Genomic DNA, 19,275 nt, shown 5'->3' with positions numbered 1-19,275 from the left:
CCACTTTGTTCTTTGTTCTCTTGCTCTCTTTTTCTCTATCCAAGCCATTGCCCATGTAGCAGAGAAATCAGCAACAAAGGGCCTTCCATCATTGCTCATCTCCTGCTATGTCAGTATCGCACCATGCCATATGGAGTCTCTAACAATTGAAATGTTGTATCAGGGACTTGTTGCTTGACGTTTCTCATGAAAGCTATGTAGACTATTGACGTTGCTCGCTACTATCTTCTCTCCAATCTTCTGGGTGCCCCCTTTTTGTTCCACTTTGTTATCGACTGGCAGGCGTTGGCTGGAGCAAGTGCGCTATTTGGTAATTTCGAATGCACCTCCTATCAGAAGCACTTGGAGTTCTACCTTTTTGAGCTCGTCCACTCAGATGCAATGATTGTCCAACGACAAGAAAACCTACGCAATCCACGGGTAGGGCCATTTGGAGGCGTTGTCCATGGTTCATGCTTCCATTCTGTTCGGACGCTCAACTAGTCAGTTTCTGTCTTACGGAGTTGCCCGGATGTGAAATGCACTTTCGCAGCCAAATATGACAAAAACGATCTGATCATCATCGAGACAAAATCAAGGGCTGCAGCTACTTCGGCCGAGCCACCATGATAGGATGCACCAGCTCCAGCCTTGGTCTTGGAGATTGCAGTTAACATGGAGTTCGGAACTCATGCTCCCACCAATTTATTAGCAGAGGCCACTGCAGTAACACAATGTTTTTCCTTTTTGCTGAAATTTCCAAAGCATGGAAGTGACAAAATCCAAGAATGTCGAGGGCCAACCAACAGATTCAGTCTGCAAATTGGTAGTCTTTGAGAGTTCAATAGTTCAAAACAAAGTAAGTATTCTACAATCCCAACATGTCTGGAAACTACAGCAACTAAACATTATTAAATACTGTGTTAGAACAGCAGAAATTCTTTCTTCAGCTCTTCCCAATCCTTCTCCACCCGCTCAACGTCCCTCTCAGCCTTCCTCTTTTTAAGCCTCCACTTCGCTTCTTCTTCAAAGTACTGCCTGAAAAGCTCCCCCTTCTCTTCGGTCTCCTTGTACAGTCTCTTTATTTCGAAAGAGTTTTCCACTTTCGCTTCCTTCTCCTTCTTCAACTGGGCTTGCAGCTTGCTGATCTTGGCTTCGAGGCTCTCAATCTTCTTGTCGCATCCTGTATCGATCTTCTGTAACCTTTCGAAATGAACGGTCTTCTCGTCAAGCTCAGCCTTCAGGGAATCTTTCATAAGGAACATCTCTGTGACTTCCAGTATATCGGTTTGTGCCCGTTTGAAGTCCGAACAAAGAAAAGAAATCTGCTTTGAGATTCTGTAGAGAGCTGAGCATCCATGAGGTGTGTCGCTCTTGTCGGACAGAAGAGCAGAGATTGCTTGCTCTAATCTTTCTGAGAAATCGGGGTCAGATAGTGATTTGAAATCCATGGACTTCAAGCTCTCAAACACGGTTCTAGCCTTCTGAGCCTCCTCATCATTGGATTTGATGAGACTGGCAAGTTCTGCCTCTGCAGAGACTTCAACAGGCTTTCCATTGATGAGTTGTCTCATCTTCGATAGCCATGTTTTCAAATCCTTGCTCTCAGAGAGTGTAACAGTGCTGCTGGTAGCAATCTATAAATATCCCAACACAAATTTAAAAGGGAAAATAACATAACTGAAAGATGAAAATGCACCAGCTTCGATTCCAGAACATATGCATGTCAAAATAAAGAAAGTACCATGTCGACAGATTTAGATGAATCAAAGGTAGTATCTGAGGTGGTTGAACTTTCAGCTGATCCTTCCGCCTTTTCCACAGTAGTCTTGTCAGAAACCTCCTCAACACAAATGACAGATTTGGAGAGATCAAGAAGTATATTTTCAGCTGGCTCCTGCTTGAGATCTACTTCCGTATTGTGTTGAGGACTGGAGATTCCATTCCCACTCCGCAGTGACAGCTGAAAGGACGGAAAATTCAGAAAATATGCTCATAACAAAAAAAAAGCAGGCATGATGAAGTACCTCGAACTCCAAAGACTCGCTTTCTTTAAGAGGCGATGACCTTGCACCTGGTGATAAGGAAGTGCTGGCCTTCGAATGCTTTTTTGGACGCTCATCTACTAAAACCATCGAAAAACTGCCGAGATGGAGATCGGCGGACAGTGGCTCATTTAAGGTTGAAGCATCTGCAGAGGAGTATTGATACGAAACGCATGAGGTAGCAATGACTTACCATCAATACATTAGTTTCATGGACATACAGTAGCTAGTTCACAACCTTGACTGTAATAGCATAAAGGTCAGTCAAAGACTAGCCATTCTGTGGATTAAAATGCCATTCAAGATGTTTCCAACCGTTTACTTGACCAGTACAAGCACAAGCATCTTAGCCTCCATCAGGATTCATGCAATTCCAATGGTGTATTTCATGCTCATCAGGATTCAGCAGGTATACTCAGCTTTCGGCAGCATAGCCAAATTCTACTAGATCTGATCCCTAGGAGAGGCTTCTTTTACCAAAACACTAATAAGAAAATTCTCTTCTACCTCCAGGTTTGAATGAATTATTGTTTTGGAGACTGTAATGCCAGAATAAGGAGATTGTACAGGCTCAGGATAAGCTCAAGAAAAGCTTTTCATGTTTTTGCGTGGAGGTCAGCTTTCGTTGGCAACAGTTAGTCTTCCAAGAGACGTTCCCTAAGAGAGAGTCCAATTGGCAGAGAGTACCCATGGAACAGAATAAGTTCAGAGACCAAAAGGATGAACTTATTATTACAAACAGCCAATTATGCTTCCTAGGTGACTTGCTTGAGACAGATCTAGAGCCTAAAAAACCGGAGGCGGGTGGAAGATGAAAACTTAAACAAATTAGTTTATGCTTAAGATTTAATTGGTGGGCAATATTGATCTTCACTCTTCTTTAGTAGATGCAAATGGGAACTAACTCTAGGATAGCGCCAACAAAAAGTATACTGTTGATATCCTCAAGGAAAGATCATAGATCAATAAGCCTAAAACTATAAAACCAGGGCTCATCGTACTTGTCCTAATGGCAAAAGTGGACTCCCCGTTAACTAAATTTCGAAATTATCTCGATGCAGCTACCACCATGCCCTACGGCTCCCCACCATTCCTGTTTCCCCCTCAAGTCTTTTCCTTTTTTTTCCCTTAGCTTAAATACTAAAATGCACAACTTGCAAATATTTTCCTGATACGTTCTACCACATTCCCTCGAAAGCTTCCTGGTTTCCTAAAAGATCGCTTTACTTTTAAACATGCTCATCATCCATCAAAACCACCGACCGCTCAAACGCTACGTGTAGTTAATTTACCATCCAATCTCCAAGAAACCACAACACAAAACCCAAATTTGTGCACCCCAAAAACCACAAAGATGGATAATTTACAGAGGAAAGTTAGACCTTTCTCAGGAGCAGCAACGGTGGTAGAAGAAGAGGAGTTGTTGGAGGAGTCCTTGGAACTCAAACCGAGAGGGAAATTCAACCTCGCAAAAGAGCCATACATTGCACTCGCGGCCTTGTCATAAGCAAGAGCAGCCTCAAGGGCCGTCGGGAACGTCCCAAGCCAGAGCCTGCTTCCTCGGCTCGGCTCTCGAATCTCGGCCACCCACTTCCCCCACGTCCGCTGCCTCACCCCTCTGTAATTGCACCTCAGATTCTCCGGCCCTCCTTTGCCCTTCATGCAACCTTTCTTCGACCCTTTTGCATGCACTCTCCGGGTCGGCACCTGGACTGGCACCGCCACCGCCACCGCGGCCGGCGGAGGAGGAGGCGGCGGCTGCGGCGGCGTCGCAGATTTCGGGCTGGACCCAGATGGGGAATCGCTGTTCTGGATGCAAGAGCTTATCTTGTCGTTGTACTGCTTCCATTTCGCGAGGATCTCGGCGGCGGATTTGGAGATTTGGTCGATCGAAGACGCGCTCGAATCCATTTTTTTTTTTTTTTTGGGCGGCGAAATTGGAATTGAAGGAAGAAAGAGAGGACGGTGGGTCAGTGATCCGAGCAAGAAAGGGAGAGGAGGCGGAGGAATTGCGGCGGATTGCGGAGGAGGCAGGGCATTGGATCGTCGCCGGCAGACGGCGGTGCACCGCCTTCAGTGTCGGTGGAGGGTTGAGAAATGACGGCAAAGGAGAAGAGCCGCCTCTGTTGGGACTTGCGAGGGAGTGAGTCACACGGAGGGGATGTGGTGGTGAATTTGCGTTTTAAGACAAAATTGGAGTCATTGACTTGGGGGAAGTCTTTTGCCTTTGGTTTTTTTTTTGTTTTTTTCCGGTGACACGTCATATTTAGCGGGAGTTACTTATCGTTTTTTAAATTTAGAAAAAATTTCAAATAAAAATCTAAAATATCTTTATTTTCTCGAATGAAAGCTCAAAGTCAATTTTATTTTAAATAAAGGCCTAAAATGCCATCATTATTTCAAAGAAGAGCCTGATTGAAGGGCATTTCCATTTTTTACATTTCTACATAAATTTGCAAAAAAAAAAGGGACAAAAATGCCCTTCGACAGCCACGCCCTTCTTTGAAATTATAAGGGCATTTCAGGTACTTATTTAAAATGCGATCCACACTGAGCTCTTATTAGAGAAATTAATGGCATTTCGGACCTTCATTTAAAATTTTCACTTAAATTTAAGTCTTTTTTTTTTTTTTAATTTTTTTTTCATTGGGTAGAGCGGCGATAAGTACTAGAAAGCAACTAGTTTTGTATTTCTTTCTTCTTGGTTTTTCTCAATCTTGTGCCGGATTGGCATTTGCTAAGGACTGTGATTAAAGAACAAAATTAAGATCAAAGAACTGAAAAAAGATTGTCTTATTCTTCTTTCCGCAAGCTGGAATCTTGGACTAAGAAAACATATGTAGAGAGAGAGAGAGAGAGAGAGAGAGAGAGAGAGAGATGAAAATGACATTATCATTGTCTATTCTAATGGAGAGAGGGACATGCATATTTGATTAATGAAGAAGAGGGTGAACCATCCGATTGAATGAATGAAAGGCTTATTGCATTTGCAATTACACATAAAAGAAAAGTTGGGTAAATTTCCACATTTTCCAAAAAAAAAAAGACTATTCAGTGGCACAATTGCATTTTTTTATTTATTTATAATTTCCTATCTATATTGATTATATGGAGTTGACATCTATATCTGCATGATTTATGATGGGACCGTTTTCTTGATTGTCTGAAAAAGGTATGTTTGAGGTCTGAGATTTCTGGATAAGGGCAAAGCTCCGGCGGACACTGATCGTTTTGATGCTCAAAGTTATCGCAATCCATGGTAAGATTTGGTAAAAAGAGGCGGTAAAAGGCACATGTCGTCAGCATGCGGGTGCTGAGGTTTCATACCAAACAGTGTTGCATGCGCTTTGTCCTCAACTAAAGAGTCCACTGATGCAAGACATCTTCAGGATTCTCCCAAGTCATCAGTAGGCAATACAGCACCGACATTTTCCGGAAGACTCGTGTCGGGCACTCAACACGTGATTAGCTCTTCTGACACATCAGCGACACATGTGTCGGACATTCCGACATGCAAAATCCGACACACGCGAATCTATTTTGAAACATTTTCAATTTTTTAGGGGGAAGAATGTATATTCATAGAAACCTAATATTTTACAGAAAAAAGCTCCACCAATAAATGATGGTTTATTAGAATGGAATGTAGTTGAATTTGTCAATTTGAAATAACGAATGATATCAACAAATGAAGGATTAATGTTTTTAGTGTATTTTTTTTTTGGGTCGAAGTGTAAATTCATTATAGGTTTTTTTTTATTATTTACTTATTTATGGATTTGAATCAAATTAACTTGATTGAAATAATCATAAAAATGATAATTTTTTATTTTAATATACAACGTATCTCAATGTGTCGGCATTCTCTATTTTTGAGAAATAATATGTCGGCGTGTCGTATCACGTCGCCTCACGTGTCGATGTCGGTGCTACTTAGACAGTAGGAGTGAGCATGATCCCAAGTAAAATTGAAAATCAGAGAAACAATCCGATTTCGGGTTTCGGGATATGCACCGCAGGCTCCAAATTTTGGTGGAATTTGAACCGACCTTAAAATCGCTCACTCCTAATTAGCCGGCCATACATCAACAAAGACTTTCCAATTCATGAACTAATGATTCCATTTCTGAAACAAGGCGTCCGCGCACTTTGCGCATGGAAGGAAGAGTCAAATCAAAGCCATGGAGAAAAGGAAAATCAATCCTTTGGCAGTGCTAACCATGTTGTACTTGGACGCAATGCAACGGCTCCAACTCATTATTCTATCTGAAAACTCCCAAGAAGGAAATCCTCTAGTTGTCTTCACTCCCAAGTAGAGTCAGAAGAAACTCCTTGAAGTCTCCTGAGGTGCTGTTGGCCACGGCTTCCTCAAGAGACGTGCTGCTTCTCTTGAGGAAAAGCTCTTTGATCTCCGCCAAGTCCTTCTCTGCGCAGGTGACGATGACTCTGGCGAGAGCGTCTTTGTCGGTCGTGACCGCATTCACGGCAGTGCGAAGCACCTGCAAACACCCCGAGTTCCGATGTTAGAAGTTCGGAGGCTCGTATGAAGTTCCAACGGGAATGGCGGAGTTGTTGACTCCAAACGTTTTTGGCCTTTTGTTATTTGCAAGCCATTCGCGCACCTTTGCAAGGTATTTCCTGGGGTCCTTGATGCATCTGATAGCGGTCCGTAGCAGTCCCTCTAGATACTCATTCGCCGGGTCTCCCGACAATCCCTACGAAAGATCGAATCCCATTACCGGCGCATCGTGCTTTCACAGACACGGAAAAGCTATTTGATGAAGTTTTCTTCTTATTGGAACAACAGGGAAATGTCTGAAGCCAATGCAGAAGTCTAGAACTGAATTTCAAAGGGCAAGTCTCATTTTTCCTCTTTGTTTGTTGTCTGATGCACTTTTTCTTCTCTGGCTTAGAATGTTGTGTACCTTGGTGATAGAAGTGCCGTGGATGTCCCTGTAGTGATTGAAGGTTGAATTGAGCTGCGCCTTGCTTCTTGTACTCAAGATTCTGGTCAGCTCTTCATGGTTAAAAGCATTCCCGTGGATTTCGTCACGGAGAATACCCGCTTCCGATTTAGCCATTTCCTTGTCGATGTCGTTGCCGTCATATCTGTAAGCACTCGCGAGCGCGACGAGAATCTGCACAAGAAGCATAGAGCTGAAAGAGGGAAGCACATCATATTTTAAATTTGTTTTCTCATACGAATCGTTCTGTCTAGTCTCAATTCTTTGATAGGAAAGCACGAATCATGGGGCTCTGAGAATTTCACTTTTCGGACATCTCCGGTAGTGTGAGCAGCCACATCCTCTTCCAAGGAACGCCTGTACCGGAATTTGTACGCTCTCCTGATTCCCAACAGCTCCTCCGGGGACTTGAGACACGCGAGTTCTATAACGACCCGATGATCAGGTGTCGCCCTCTTCAGCGCCGAGTTAGCAAACACCGCGTCCCGATCAGCCGGGTCCAAGATCCAGTGGCACAAAGCTCTCTGCCGCAGACATTTCCCATCACCCGTTCAAAGAGAAACTAAGTAATTCACGGTGCTAAAACAACAAACGTCATATCCGAATCGAAATAAAATCAAGCCGGGTCAGCTGTGATGCAGAAAAATGGGATGGGATGGGGCATGTGCAGAGGGCGGGGATCGAATCACGGACCTCGAAATGACCGGAGAGCTCAGACTGGAGCTGCCCGATGAGGTCTTCATGGTAGATTTCTTCATACGCCAACCTGATGAGCCTTCTCTGGAATATGTTCCTGTGTCCTAGGACTGAGATTATGGCCCTCTCGTCCGTTCCCCATCCTATATGCAAAAAAATCAAAAGAGAACAAAGGGTACCATGAAAGGTGGACAGACAAACATAACCTCTAAGGATATCGAAGCCGGGTCTGAGAAATGCGCCATATCTGCCTCAGTAACACGACCAAACCGAGCCGATGCAAAGGTAACCGCGAAACCGAGAACGGTCGGACGGACAGGGCAGAAAACGGCGAGTAAGAGCGGAGGAAGAAAGGGGATGTGAAGTGAGACCTTGGCAAGCCTTCTTGATGGCCTCCGCATCGGCAACAGGAGAGAAGTCCTTGGGAGCAACCAGCGTGCTCATTTTTTTCTCTTTCATTTCATATGAAACTGAAGCTAAACTACGCATTTCACTGACCCTTTCTTATAGTTGTTATGTTAAAGAGTTAAATAATAATTAATAACGAGGCGTTTTTCTCGATAATAAATTCACAATACAAAGATCGTAACGTGATTACCCGTCAGAAGAGGGAAGAAAAAGAAAAGAAAGTGTCCACGAAGGTTTGTCTTCGGATATTATACTTAATTTGCGTCAAGATGTCAAACAAAGACTCCATGGCCCAATGGATAAGGCGCTGGTCTACGGAACCAGAGATTCTGGGTTCGATCCCCAGTGGAGTCGCTTTCTTTTCCCTTCTTCCCTTTTTGCCCTTTATGGTTTTGAATTCCTAAATCCAGATTGCAAATGAAACTTGGTTGCCTTCAAGAGCAAAAGCGAAAGCAATTGATGAAAATGACTTGCGCAAAGTGCACAGCATATCAGCTCCTTGGGGAAGCTCCCCTCCTGTTACTATAATCTCGAGCCCGAGCGCGACTTCGGTTTTGGTTTTAGTTTCATGAGAAGTTCCAAGAAAGGTGACCTGATGAATTCCTCCGGTCCAATGGTCTGCATCGAATACCGGATGTAATGCCGAAACGGAGACCCTCATGTTCTCTTTGAAAGTTCAGCGGCGAATCTTCCTCGTCAGTCAAGAACCTTATTCGCATCCCATGGGGAAGGATAGGGAACAGGATAACCAAGGACTTTGATGCTACCTGTGGCGGAAACAGAACGCCAGAGTCTGACTGCATTGTTCTTCGAGAACCGGGCTTTCGCTATATGCTGATAAAATGGCAGCAAGGAAGATGATATGATCTCCGAGAAAGCGTCTACATGACCCTCTTGACACGGAACTACCTCCCGGCATGTTTTGTTTTAACATTGCATATTCCTGATCACGTTCACTCTGATCATCATGGCAAAGCTCTGTGAGGTACTCAAGTGATAAATGTATACACGCTTCTCAATATCTATTCAAATCACTGCATTGACTATTGAGCAACGATACACACTCCGAGTTCGGCAAGGCAACGCAGGAACATCTGCTTAACGAAAGAGTACAATTTCTACAACCCAGATTTTGCTTTTTAGCCTCCACTTCTCTCCCCTCATGTCGTGCCAGATCTCTAAAGGAAAACAAATCAGAATGTATTTAATAAAACATCATTAAATCCCACAATTTAGTTGTAAATACAGTTGATGAATAATGTCCCCAACTCTGTAGGCAAAACGATTCTGCTGTAACAAGGGAAATATGCAAAAAAAGTTTGCTCTTCCCTTCTCAAATAGAACATAAACCCAGAATCTAGTCTTCCCCTGCTTTTGGGATGAACCAAGAAATGTCGTCTGCAGGTCTGTCCGCTGACTGATATCATTAGCTTTAACACCCATTCGCCTGTTGAATGGAATCCCAGCAAAACCTGTGGTTACACCGATTGGTCAAACAAAACAATGATATACTGGATAATTTCCTGCAAAGGTGAATTTATATTTCCAGGATCGCGATCTCCAGAAAGAGATATTTACTAAAGGCAAATTGCCCAAGCACATAGACACTCCTCTACGGCACATCAGGGAACGCCCTGATGCTGGATGAAATGATTTCTCCAATTTACTCTGCAGATATCTCTTGAAAACTCATCAAAGAAGAACAATCTACTAAACACACTTTAAGTGGCATCTTATTCAATGACGGACGACAGTGACAGACTCAATGACGATGCTGGAAAACTAGTTTCCATGTTCAATAACGTAACAACTTTCAACATATCATTCACCAGCCAAGAACTTTATGAAGTGTCGACAGAAAAACTAGATACCAAATACAGCACAAAATTCAGTAACTGTTCTAATAAAGCAATATATCGATTGTCTTGAAAGTCAAACAAGCAATGAACCAGACCAAATCCTGTGTACTTAAGGAGGACAAAAAAAAAATGCCACAGATATAGATTAAACATGAAAAGAACTAAACATGAACAGCAATTAGGCAACACGTAACATACCTGTGCTTCATGCATTCTGCTGACCATGGGGGTGCGTTTGAAGCACCTGATCAACATAACCATTGGTGCCCCCATCTAGTCCTCAACCAGATTTGCAAGGAGAAAAAAACCCTTCTCCACAGCTGCTCACCTTGTCTTACAAGATGAAAAACTGATGGTAGGAAGGATCAGTCTCCCTCAATTTCTTGAGAAGGGCGAAGAGCCTTTTAGACATTCCATGCTTGAGTTCAGTGAAGTCGTCCTGATTCTAGTGATCAAAACAAAAGTTAAGAATAATTAGGATGAAGCTGATAAACCAATTTAACATTACAAATCAAAGGAAAATAAGGCAGAACAGCAGAACTAAACAATGGGGACACCTAGTTGTTTACAGCCAAGTGTAGGAAAGAACAAATTTACAAGAACCTATCTATTTAGATAGTTGACCAAGCTCACATACAGAGTGTTCTACTTTGCTTCAAAACCAAAATGGGAAAAGATAACCTGTAGGCCCCACACAGTAAGGTAGAATCCTCACATACCGAAAAGGTGTAAAGTCAATCTCCAGCAACAAGTATCACAATAGAACTTAGTTGCCACTTCACTCATCCCAAAGAAAAAACTTCTAGTTGCTACTCATCCAGTTGAAAGTCTCACAAAGTAAATATTTTCCTTCATGATAAAATTCAAGACAGCCACACAGACTCCCGTATACACGACAAATTACCCAACATTTGTTCCAAATTGCACTCGTTCTCTATCCATTAAGCTTTACGCATACAATTAAACAAACATTAAGAGATTAGGCCATAAATTAATCCGCAAAAGCATCTTGTCTTCCATCATTGCTCCAACAAAAAGCTTCTAAACCAAATACCAAAAGATTAGGGAACTAATAGAGTCCCTTTGCGGAATATTAATTAACAACAGTAAAGAACATAAGAGATCAACTGATGTACTCTTCAAATTCTGAATCTGATGAGCTTTTTTTCCAACCAAAAAATTCCTTACATCCAAAATTACTTACCAAAATACAAATCTCTCTCTATAGATCAAAATCTAATTTAAAACGTTCCCTCTCCACCATTTCCCTTTCCCCCTCATTTCTCTCTACCATTAGAAACTTCCCTGCAAAGACAAATTGACATAAACAAGAAATAATACCACAAATCTAACAAATTAAAAAAAGAAAACGCAACAAAAATTTCAAACGCTGTTATGAATCATTGTATTGAACCATCATCGGAATGGGACGACGACCTTGCTGCGAGCAAAATCGTAAAAATTCCTGATCAAATCCTCCAGCCACGAGTCTCAGAGCAGCTTCAGCAGGAGCTGGGCCTTCCTATTGACCCTCTCCATGCAGTCGCTCAGCAACAGCAGCAGTAGCTTTGTAACCATGTCGGCAGAGAACATGTTCCTCCGGCACTGCTCCCATGCCAAGCACAGCGCCAGCATAGCCCCCGCTGCGAGCTCTGTCGCCTGGTCTGACACCTTCAGGATCATCCGCACCACCAGCGTGTGCTCAATGCGTGCAGACTAGAATAAAACAATCAATCTTATCTTCGGTATAACATTGTACAATGAAAAACAAAAAGATAGTCAAGCCTTTTATATTAAGAATAAGACAGATCAGTTTGTTAGAGGCGCACTATGTGAAATCGTGTACAGAAACTTGAAAAGTTTCTCTCTGATGAAAGTAGTCAGAGAAATGGAAAATGACAGGAAAATGAGCGAAGGGGAAGACGTGCAAAACTATGATGTAAGAAAATTGGACAGAATGCGAGCCTATTGGAGTTTTCAAGAAATGGACAGGGCATGTATGGAAAATGCTCTTCCAATTTTTATAGGACGGGGATGGGGACAGGCATCTACATAATATCTATTTTAACAATAGACGACTCAAAATTTATCACAGCACGCAAGAACTGCATCCTGATGTATGGAAGGTCCTTTATCTAGCACCTTACCTTTAGTGAAACCCATTAGCTTCGTGTAATGAGACCATTTGCCATTCTTAGCGAGTGTTCTGGGGAAAGCAACCAAAAATTTTGGATCTGCTCAAGCCTTCAGCATCACAATAATTGGATAACCATAAAACTGCAGAATGGTTGATTGTAAGCTCAGCAGATTCGGAGAAGATAGATTTTCTGTCGATGCTTTCAACTTTCTTAGAGAACTCAGCTAAGCTATTAAACAGCAATGAAGCATGAGACACAGCCCACATTTGCAGGACAGAAGCAGAAAAGTCATGAAACCCATTATTAGGTAACAACAGGATTGCCCCAACAAGCTCGGATGTAGGTAATCGAGAACAGCACAAATCTAAAAGGCCTCCCACTGCAATAGCACCCTTACCTGCATCTATCCCACCTGAGCAAAAGAATTTTAAGACCAACTTCTCTAATTGGACCTGAGAAGCCACAAGTTCCAGCCTAATCAGACTCCAGAACTTATGTTGTTCATCAGCTCCCCAGTGAAGGGAACTTTGGATTAAATCATGAACAGTTTCCACATTCTCCCCCACTATGGATAGCTTCCTTTGTGCAATGTCAAACTTTATATCGACAATATCACCATCGTTCAAGTGACTCACAAGTAATCTGATGACATGCTCCTTGCCAATGGATAAATCAGAAAGCTGAGTAAAGACACTGTGGAACAAAAACTGCGGTTTCACCCCCTTCCACACTGAGCAAGACGCTAAATCAAAAACAAGAAGCTCTGAAAGAGTTCTATCATCTTCTTTAGGTAAGTTAGTCGTTAGATGTAAAAGGTAATGTCTGTACGCAGAGAAAGCATCCTGTACCAATGTAACAGCTAACTCTCTGTCTATTAAAGTTGCAGAGATAAGTGGTACAGGAAAGTTCTTTCGCGTTTTATCTGAAAAGGCGAGATAACGATCAATGTGACCCATCAGGAATGGCACCCGGGTGCTGATCAACTTGTAAAGATCATCTCCCGCGAGTTCATGAACCATATGATTTGCCATGTCTGCCTCGTAAGCCAGTCTTGATGCGTAATACAGCAAGTGTGCTCCCACAGGAAAACCATTCCTCGACCAAAACAAAAGCATTTGAACTAACCTTTCGCTCTTAGAAAAGAGATATTTCCAAATAATTAAGGTTGTAGGAGACTTGCATTCGTCAACATCAAGATCATCTTGGGAATGCTCGAGAGGTGCAAAGAGTTTGTATCCATTCGACTCTAGTTCCCTTGCTATAGTTGATGATAAAACCTCGGGAGATACTGAACAATGTGTGGGCAAGTCACTGCCAACATCAACATACAAATCAAGAATGTGCCCTAAAGCCTGAAGACTTGATGCATTTGAGTTCATAATTGCTTTGCTGAGACCTTCGACCAATTTTTGGATATCATTCTCTTGAATTTCTGAAGTGATGGTCAAGAATCTTGAAGGAAAGGAAGCAGAAGTATCGACCAACTTGGGCCCAACTTCATCTTTCTGGATGTAGGTATAGTGTTCCTCAGGTAGAACTGTTCCGACCTCCATGGGAATTAAATGACCAAGACTTTTAGCTGATTGTGTTTTTTCAGCAATCCCAACTCTCGTACCAGATAAGGAACACCTAAGCTTCTCCTTCAGAGGTGGAGAAAGTGCTTCAGCCGATGTCAAATTTTCAAGATTGCGACTCAATCCTTTGTTGTTAGTGAGCAGACTGAAAGATGTTGAAACTCTGCTAGATATCATATCCTTGTGTTCCACGTCATAGTTATCCACAAGAAGAAACAAAAATTCAAGAAGAGTGTGCGTTAGTTCGATATAGTCAGGTATAGAATGAACCATTAACAACAATGCCGGTTCAATGTTCATAATCTTATCCACTCTTTCATCGAAGAAAAGCCAATCATAAAATAAGGCCAACTTTGCATTGGCTTCCACATAATTCTTCCTGCAAGACTTTAGAAGCCATCCAATGACAGCCCACCTCGGGATAATATTCGAATGAATGATTTCTGTAGATGGGTGGTGTGCACAACATATGAAGCGAACAATATCAACTATAAGAGTCTCTCTATCCGGAGTGCCAAAAAACTTGCTGGCAAACCAGGTTTGATGCCGCTTTTGGTTCCCAAGCTTCACGTGCGTGAGCAGAAATCGTAATTGCATTTCTGCCTCCGGGGTAAGTCGAAGCAAGAAATACCGACTTGGAGTCCTCATGGAATATATCTGCGCAATATCCGAAAATTCGCCGACCCCGAACTCTCTCGGGTTTGAAACCAAATCCATCCATATTGCTCGAAACTCCGGCACGTGGACCAAGTCTTGCAACAACCGAATTAAATCCCTCCCAATCTTCAAACACAAACCAAACTGCACTCTCAGCATCTTAACACAAAACTCAATTTCCAACTTCTTCAACGCTTCCAGTCTTGAATCAACAGTCACCCTACAATGGTCAGCCAATAACCTCAGAAAGCTATACAACGCACAAGTCAAAACCAACGGATCCTCTTCTAGCAAGCAATTCCATTTACCCAAAAACAGGCTCACCATCTCGAAACACAACCACAGATTTCCACTGCTAAAATCGCCCCCAACTATTTGCCTCAACAGCGAGACCAGCATTTCACTGAACCCTACTGCAGAAACATCGACCATCTCGCTAGCAGCCCATAGGACCTGAGTTTTCGCCATCTCGGCGAGCTTCTCGTACAATTCGTTGACGATTCGAGCTACTAGATTCACGAAGAGTGCGTACCCGTCGGTGACGATGGCGTGCAAGTGCTTGATGTGAGTTTTGGCGAGATGGGTCTCGGTTAGAGCTCCATAGAGGATGGCTCGAGTGAGATTGGAATATTCGTCCGAGGTTAAGACTTTGAGAGGGAAGGGCGGTCTGAGCTTGGGCTCAAGGAGGTGGAAGGCTTGACGGAGAGAGAGCTCGAGATGGTTCTCTACTTCGTGAGGTCCGAGTGAGAGTAGCTTCGAGGCCATGGCATGACTAGAGGAGGAGGAGGAGGAGGTAGTGGAAGGCCTAACGGTCGGCAGTGTGCGTAGTCATTCTGAGGGGTTTGGGAGCAACTTGTCGAAGGGTTTCAGAAAAAGAAAGAGAATGCCGTCGCGTCGCGGCGGCGCTCGCCGCAGTCGTCGGAAAGGTGTGGCCGATTATTTTCCATTTTTGAGCAATTACCAATTTTTAATTAAGTAAAAATTAACTCTAATATTGTGTTTAACGTACTGGGTTGAATGAAACCAATTTTACGCTCCATGTAATATTGCGTTTTTTTTTTCTTTTTACAATTGATTTACTTTTTATGTCCCAATTTATAGGAAAAAATCCGTGACCCTCGGGGTTATTTTGCACTTGGAAGGAGTAGAAAAAGGAAAAAATATAGTGATAATTAGTATTTCTTATTGTTATTAATTGTTTCGCTTTATTAATTGCGTACTCGTACATATGTATCTAGAACTATCCGAAATTTTTGTTTTGACATAGAAAATGGACCGTCAAAGCTAACATAACCAAGTCCATGAATTTGAAGTCTAGTAGGCAAAAGTAAGACGCGCTTGCTCGGCTCCTGACCGACCTAGAATAGATTAATGATGACTTGAATCTAAGCACTGCCACGGGAGAAGACGCACCCATCTAGCCATTCGTCAAATCACATCTCGAGTGTTGTGAAATTGAGATCGGTAGAATATGTGGCACATATAAAATCTTGTGTTTGGATTTCTCCTTATTGCTTTTATGCTTCATCTCTTTCCGGTCGTGCGTCAAATCTTATGTCCGAACAAACGTATGCCACTCTCATTGATGGGTACTAGAAATGACTTATAGTCTCGGCTTCGAGGATGCGGGATGAAATGCTTGAGCAAGGGCTGCGTCATGGATGTAGGCAGGTATCCTCCTAAATGTTGAACGGTTTGGGCGATTGCAAGGATGCTCGTGGAGGCGGTAAGACCCTCGGTGAGATGAGCGAAAGGGGGGCGCGTCTCCCGGTTTCTGTACATCCGCTGTGCTAATAAATGGAGACTGCAAGGATGGGAATATGAACGAAGCCATGAGCTTGCCCGAGACAATGTCTCAAAGGGAGCCGAGAACCTGACATTGCTACATGCGCAGATCACCAATCGATGGTTTCCGCGTGTGGGGGGATGCTTTCACACGGCATCACGTACAGTATTCTAATCAACGGTTTCCGAGATTGAGTTGGGAAGCACCGACATTCTTCGAGGGCCTCCGTATCGTGTTGTGTTCGAGACTCTCCGACACATAACCGACACGTGGTCAGCGCTCCAGACACGCCGGCGACACGCGAGTCCAACATCTCATTTTTCTGCAGGGCCAAGGCAGGATGCAAGAGGCCGAGCTGGTGTCGAGGAGGAGGATCAGTAGAGGTGTGAATCCTGACGCAGCTACACATCTAGCGTCGACACAAATGGCCATGTCGGCCAGGATGACTTGAAGGAAGCATTTTGTTTCCGCGGCGAAATGCCGTGGAAGTGATCGTTTCGAATGGCAAATTCTAGATCTCTCATTCAGGTGATTCTGCAGGCCGTCATGGGGTTCATAAGCGGAAGGTGCAGCCTTTTTTATCCTAGTTTGTTTGTCTGGCTGTCTGCGAGTTTGTGATGCAGCAATGGAGCAACATCGGCAAACTTTGTGTTCATCTGATGCTTAGGATTTTTTCAGGTGTTCAGAATACCCCGCGACAAAATTACTTGAGTAATCTAAACATCTCTTCAACTTCATTTTCATGTTCGCCTTGTCTCAATCTTGTTTCCAGAAATTCCGAGGGCATCGAACATGCGAAACTCATCCTTACTTATCTTCATAAGGTACAAGTAGCTTATCTAATAAGGCTCTGCTCGTTTAGTGGAAATCAACTTCAAGAAAAATATTTTCCGGATTTTTCGGCATTCATTTCGCGGAAAATAAACAAGTCAAGGAAATCATCTTCCTCTCATGGAAAACGCGCATTCAAAAATGGGGAAAACATTTTCCTTAGTATTGAGAAGCGGAAAACATTTTCCCTCATCTTTTTTTCCTCCTCTCTTTCACATTTTCTTTCTTTTTAATTATTTTTTTATTTTATGACAAAAAATATTGTTCTTTATTTTGTTATTATCTTCATTTTTTTAATTCGAAATTTTTATTTTTTTCTCTTTTATTTTTATTTTATTTTTATTTTCCTTTCTTCTTTGGCCAATCACCAATGACCGGCCACAAGCGACGAGGCCGATGAGCTCAACCTCGCTCGAGGCCGAGCCTCGCCTCACCTCGCCTCTCCATTGTCACCCCCGAGCGTGGCTAGAGGCCAGAGCTTCGCCTCGTCGGCCTGTGGGTCCGTGGCGAGGCTCGAGCTCACCCGCGGTCAGCAATCGATAGAAGAAGGGAAAGGGGAAAAAAATAAAAATAAAAATAAATGAAAAGGGAAAAATATAAAAAAAAATAAAAACTTTAGAACTTAAAAAAATAAAAATGAAAAATATAATAAAAAAATAAAATACAAATAAAATTTATCGAAGGGGTGCACAAAGGGAAGTCAAATCTAATTTTCCATACTAAAAAGCAAAAAATATTTCCGGGTCATCTTCGGGTTTAAGTCTAACAACGGAAAATATTGTCATTTTCCTGAAAACCGACTTTCTGGAAAACAAACGGACAAAGCCTAAGCAGAATAGTACTCGAGAGGTACATAGAAAGCTTTCAAGTCTAGCAAATCTCAAAAAACTACGGAACAAAGCAAATACCTAAAAGCATATAACATAGCACACTCGTAGGTAAAAGCACAATTTCATCCCTTAATAACAGATTTGTCATTGTAAACAGCGGCTGATCACTAGATTCACCGATGAGTATACACCGAGTCTCCCATGCCATTTGCAACGGTTTGCGGTGTGCTTCTAGGTTCGATGTCCTCATCATCATATCCGAGCACAATTTTTTGAAAGAACAAATATCAAATACCTATAAATAACTCCTAGATTTATATATAGATCTAGTCCGGGAGAGTATAACCCTCGGATCTAAACCTAAATCTAAATCGAGAGGGGAGAGCGAGGTAATCTCGAAGAGATTGTGAAATCACGTCACAAACATCTTCTTCAATGGCTGTCAACTGGACGAATGGCCGAACTAGTCTCCACGTCCACCCAAAATCAACCGTAGAAATTTATTCACACACAAGTACTCCCAAAATAGAATGGGAGAGAAAAGCTAAAAAAAGTAGAAATCTTGATAATGAGGAGACGAGAGAGAAATGTCGCGCTCTCCCTCAAGAAGTGCTACCGGCGGCGCTGGAAATCCTAAAGAAAAAGAGAGAGAGAGAGTTTTTGGTGGGAGCCGAAGCAATGTATGTCGAGAGGAACATAAAGAACGAAAATGAATGCCAACTTCATGCCAACATATTCCATATACATGGCCCTATTCGACAAATCGCGCAAACAATCCTTTTTCATAGCACATTTATTTGTCGCATGACGTTCATTTTGATATTGGGCGGTGATGTGCAGTTCGGGCTTCGATTTCAGTTTACAATTCCCTAAATCCCAAATTTCTCTAGTTTTATATGAAAAACACTCAGTTTTTTGAAGATATATTAGGATGTATTCGTACTTACTACTAACCCAAAAAAATCTAGTTAATCCTATCTTTCGATTGCTTTGCAGTTGCTACATCCATTTGCTCAAAACATTCACCGTGCTCTCAATGGCGGGTTTAAGACTCCATTTGAAAACCCATTTCACAGTAAAGGCAAATTCGTAGTGTGCTCTCGAAACTTGTCAATGGGTTGGATTTCTAGAAGGGTTGGCAATCCCTCTTCATCGCCATTGATCCGTCGGGCTTTCGCGTGTATGGTACGTCTTTAATGATCATGATGTATCATTTTATACGACTACAATTATTGAACTTTCTTATAATGGGAAGTTTTTCATCTTAAAAGAAGTTATGACCCTCAACTTTAGTTGTTATAACTTTCCTACCATGACATCTAAATAAACTCAATTATAAGTTAATTGGATGATTATCTAGTGTCAAAATGTTAGTTTAGAAAGTCGACTGTGATATCTAAATATAACATATTATTTCAATCAAATGGTTATGCACTTAGCTTTTAGATGTTATCATGTAAGAGTTACTAAATGACTTTTACCTTCTCTGAAGAAACACCGGTGAATAT

The 19,275-nt window shown here is 42.3% G+C and overlaps 3 protein-coding genes, 1 long non-coding RNA gene and 1 other non-coding gene across 5 annotated transcripts; 2 read left to right on the top strand and 3 right to left on the bottom strand.

Annotated features, from left to right (window-relative positions):
• The first annotated feature begins 172 nt into the window (after nt 1-172).
• On the top strand, nt 173-768 carry LOC125315437. The gene is made up of 2 exons (XR_007198699.1): nt 173-420; nt 504-768. It is a non-coding gene; the product is annotated as an uncharacterized LOC125315437 (long non-coding RNA).
• On the bottom strand, nt 764-4,207 carry LOC115734316 (eukaryotic translation initiation factor 3 subunit A-like). Its single transcript, XM_030665052.2, has 4 exons — nt 3,407-4,207; nt 2,007-2,170; nt 1,724-1,942; nt 764-1,616 (listed from the first exon to the last, which is right to left on the bottom strand). Exons 1-4 carry the CDS (start codon nt 3,933-3,935, stop codon nt 903-905), a joined length of 1,626 nt encoding a protein of 541 aa, XP_030520912.1. The 5' UTR covers nt 3,936-4,207; the 3' UTR covers nt 764-902.
• Nucleotides 4,208-6,173: 1,966 nt separating this feature from the next.
• LOC115734494 (annexin D8) lies at nt 6,174-8,160 on the bottom strand. The gene is made up of 6 exons (XM_030665316.2): nt 8,056-8,160; nt 7,682-7,827; nt 7,294-7,512; nt 6,950-7,162; nt 6,647-6,739; nt 6,174-6,523 (listed from the first exon to the last, which is right to left on the bottom strand). The coding sequence occupies exons 1-6, from the start codon at nt 8,141-8,143 to the stop codon at nt 6,317-6,319; spliced, it is 966 nt and encodes a 321-aa protein (XP_030521176.2). The 5' UTR covers nt 8,144-8,160; the 3' UTR covers nt 6,174-6,316.
• A 213-nt stretch (nt 8,161-8,373) lies between these two features.
• Nucleotides 8,374-8,446, top strand: TRNAR-ACG. The gene has a single exon. It is a non-coding gene; the product is annotated as a tRNA-Arg (tRNA).
• A 3,545-nt stretch (nt 8,447-11,991) lies between these two features.
• On the bottom strand, nt 11,992-15,138 carry LOC115734130 (integrator complex subunit 3 homolog). Its single transcript, XM_030664723.2, has one exon. It carries the CDS (start codon nt 15,083-15,085, stop codon nt 12,146-12,148), a length of 2,940 nt encoding a protein of 979 aa, XP_030520583.1. The 5' UTR covers nt 15,086-15,138; the 3' UTR covers nt 11,992-12,145.
• Nucleotides 15,139-19,275: the final 4,137 nt, after the last annotated feature.

The sequence above is a fragment of the Rhodamnia argentea genome, chromosome 6 (assembly GCF_020921035.1).
Source record: "Rhodamnia argentea isolate NSW1041297 chromosome 6, ASM2092103v1, whole genome shotgun sequence".
Classification (NCBI taxonomy): Eukaryota; Viridiplantae; Streptophyta; class Magnoliopsida; order Myrtales; family Myrtaceae; genus Rhodamnia; species Rhodamnia argentea.
Note: the sequence above shows the minus strand (reverse complement) of the source record. Positions and strands in the feature narration are given on the sequence as shown.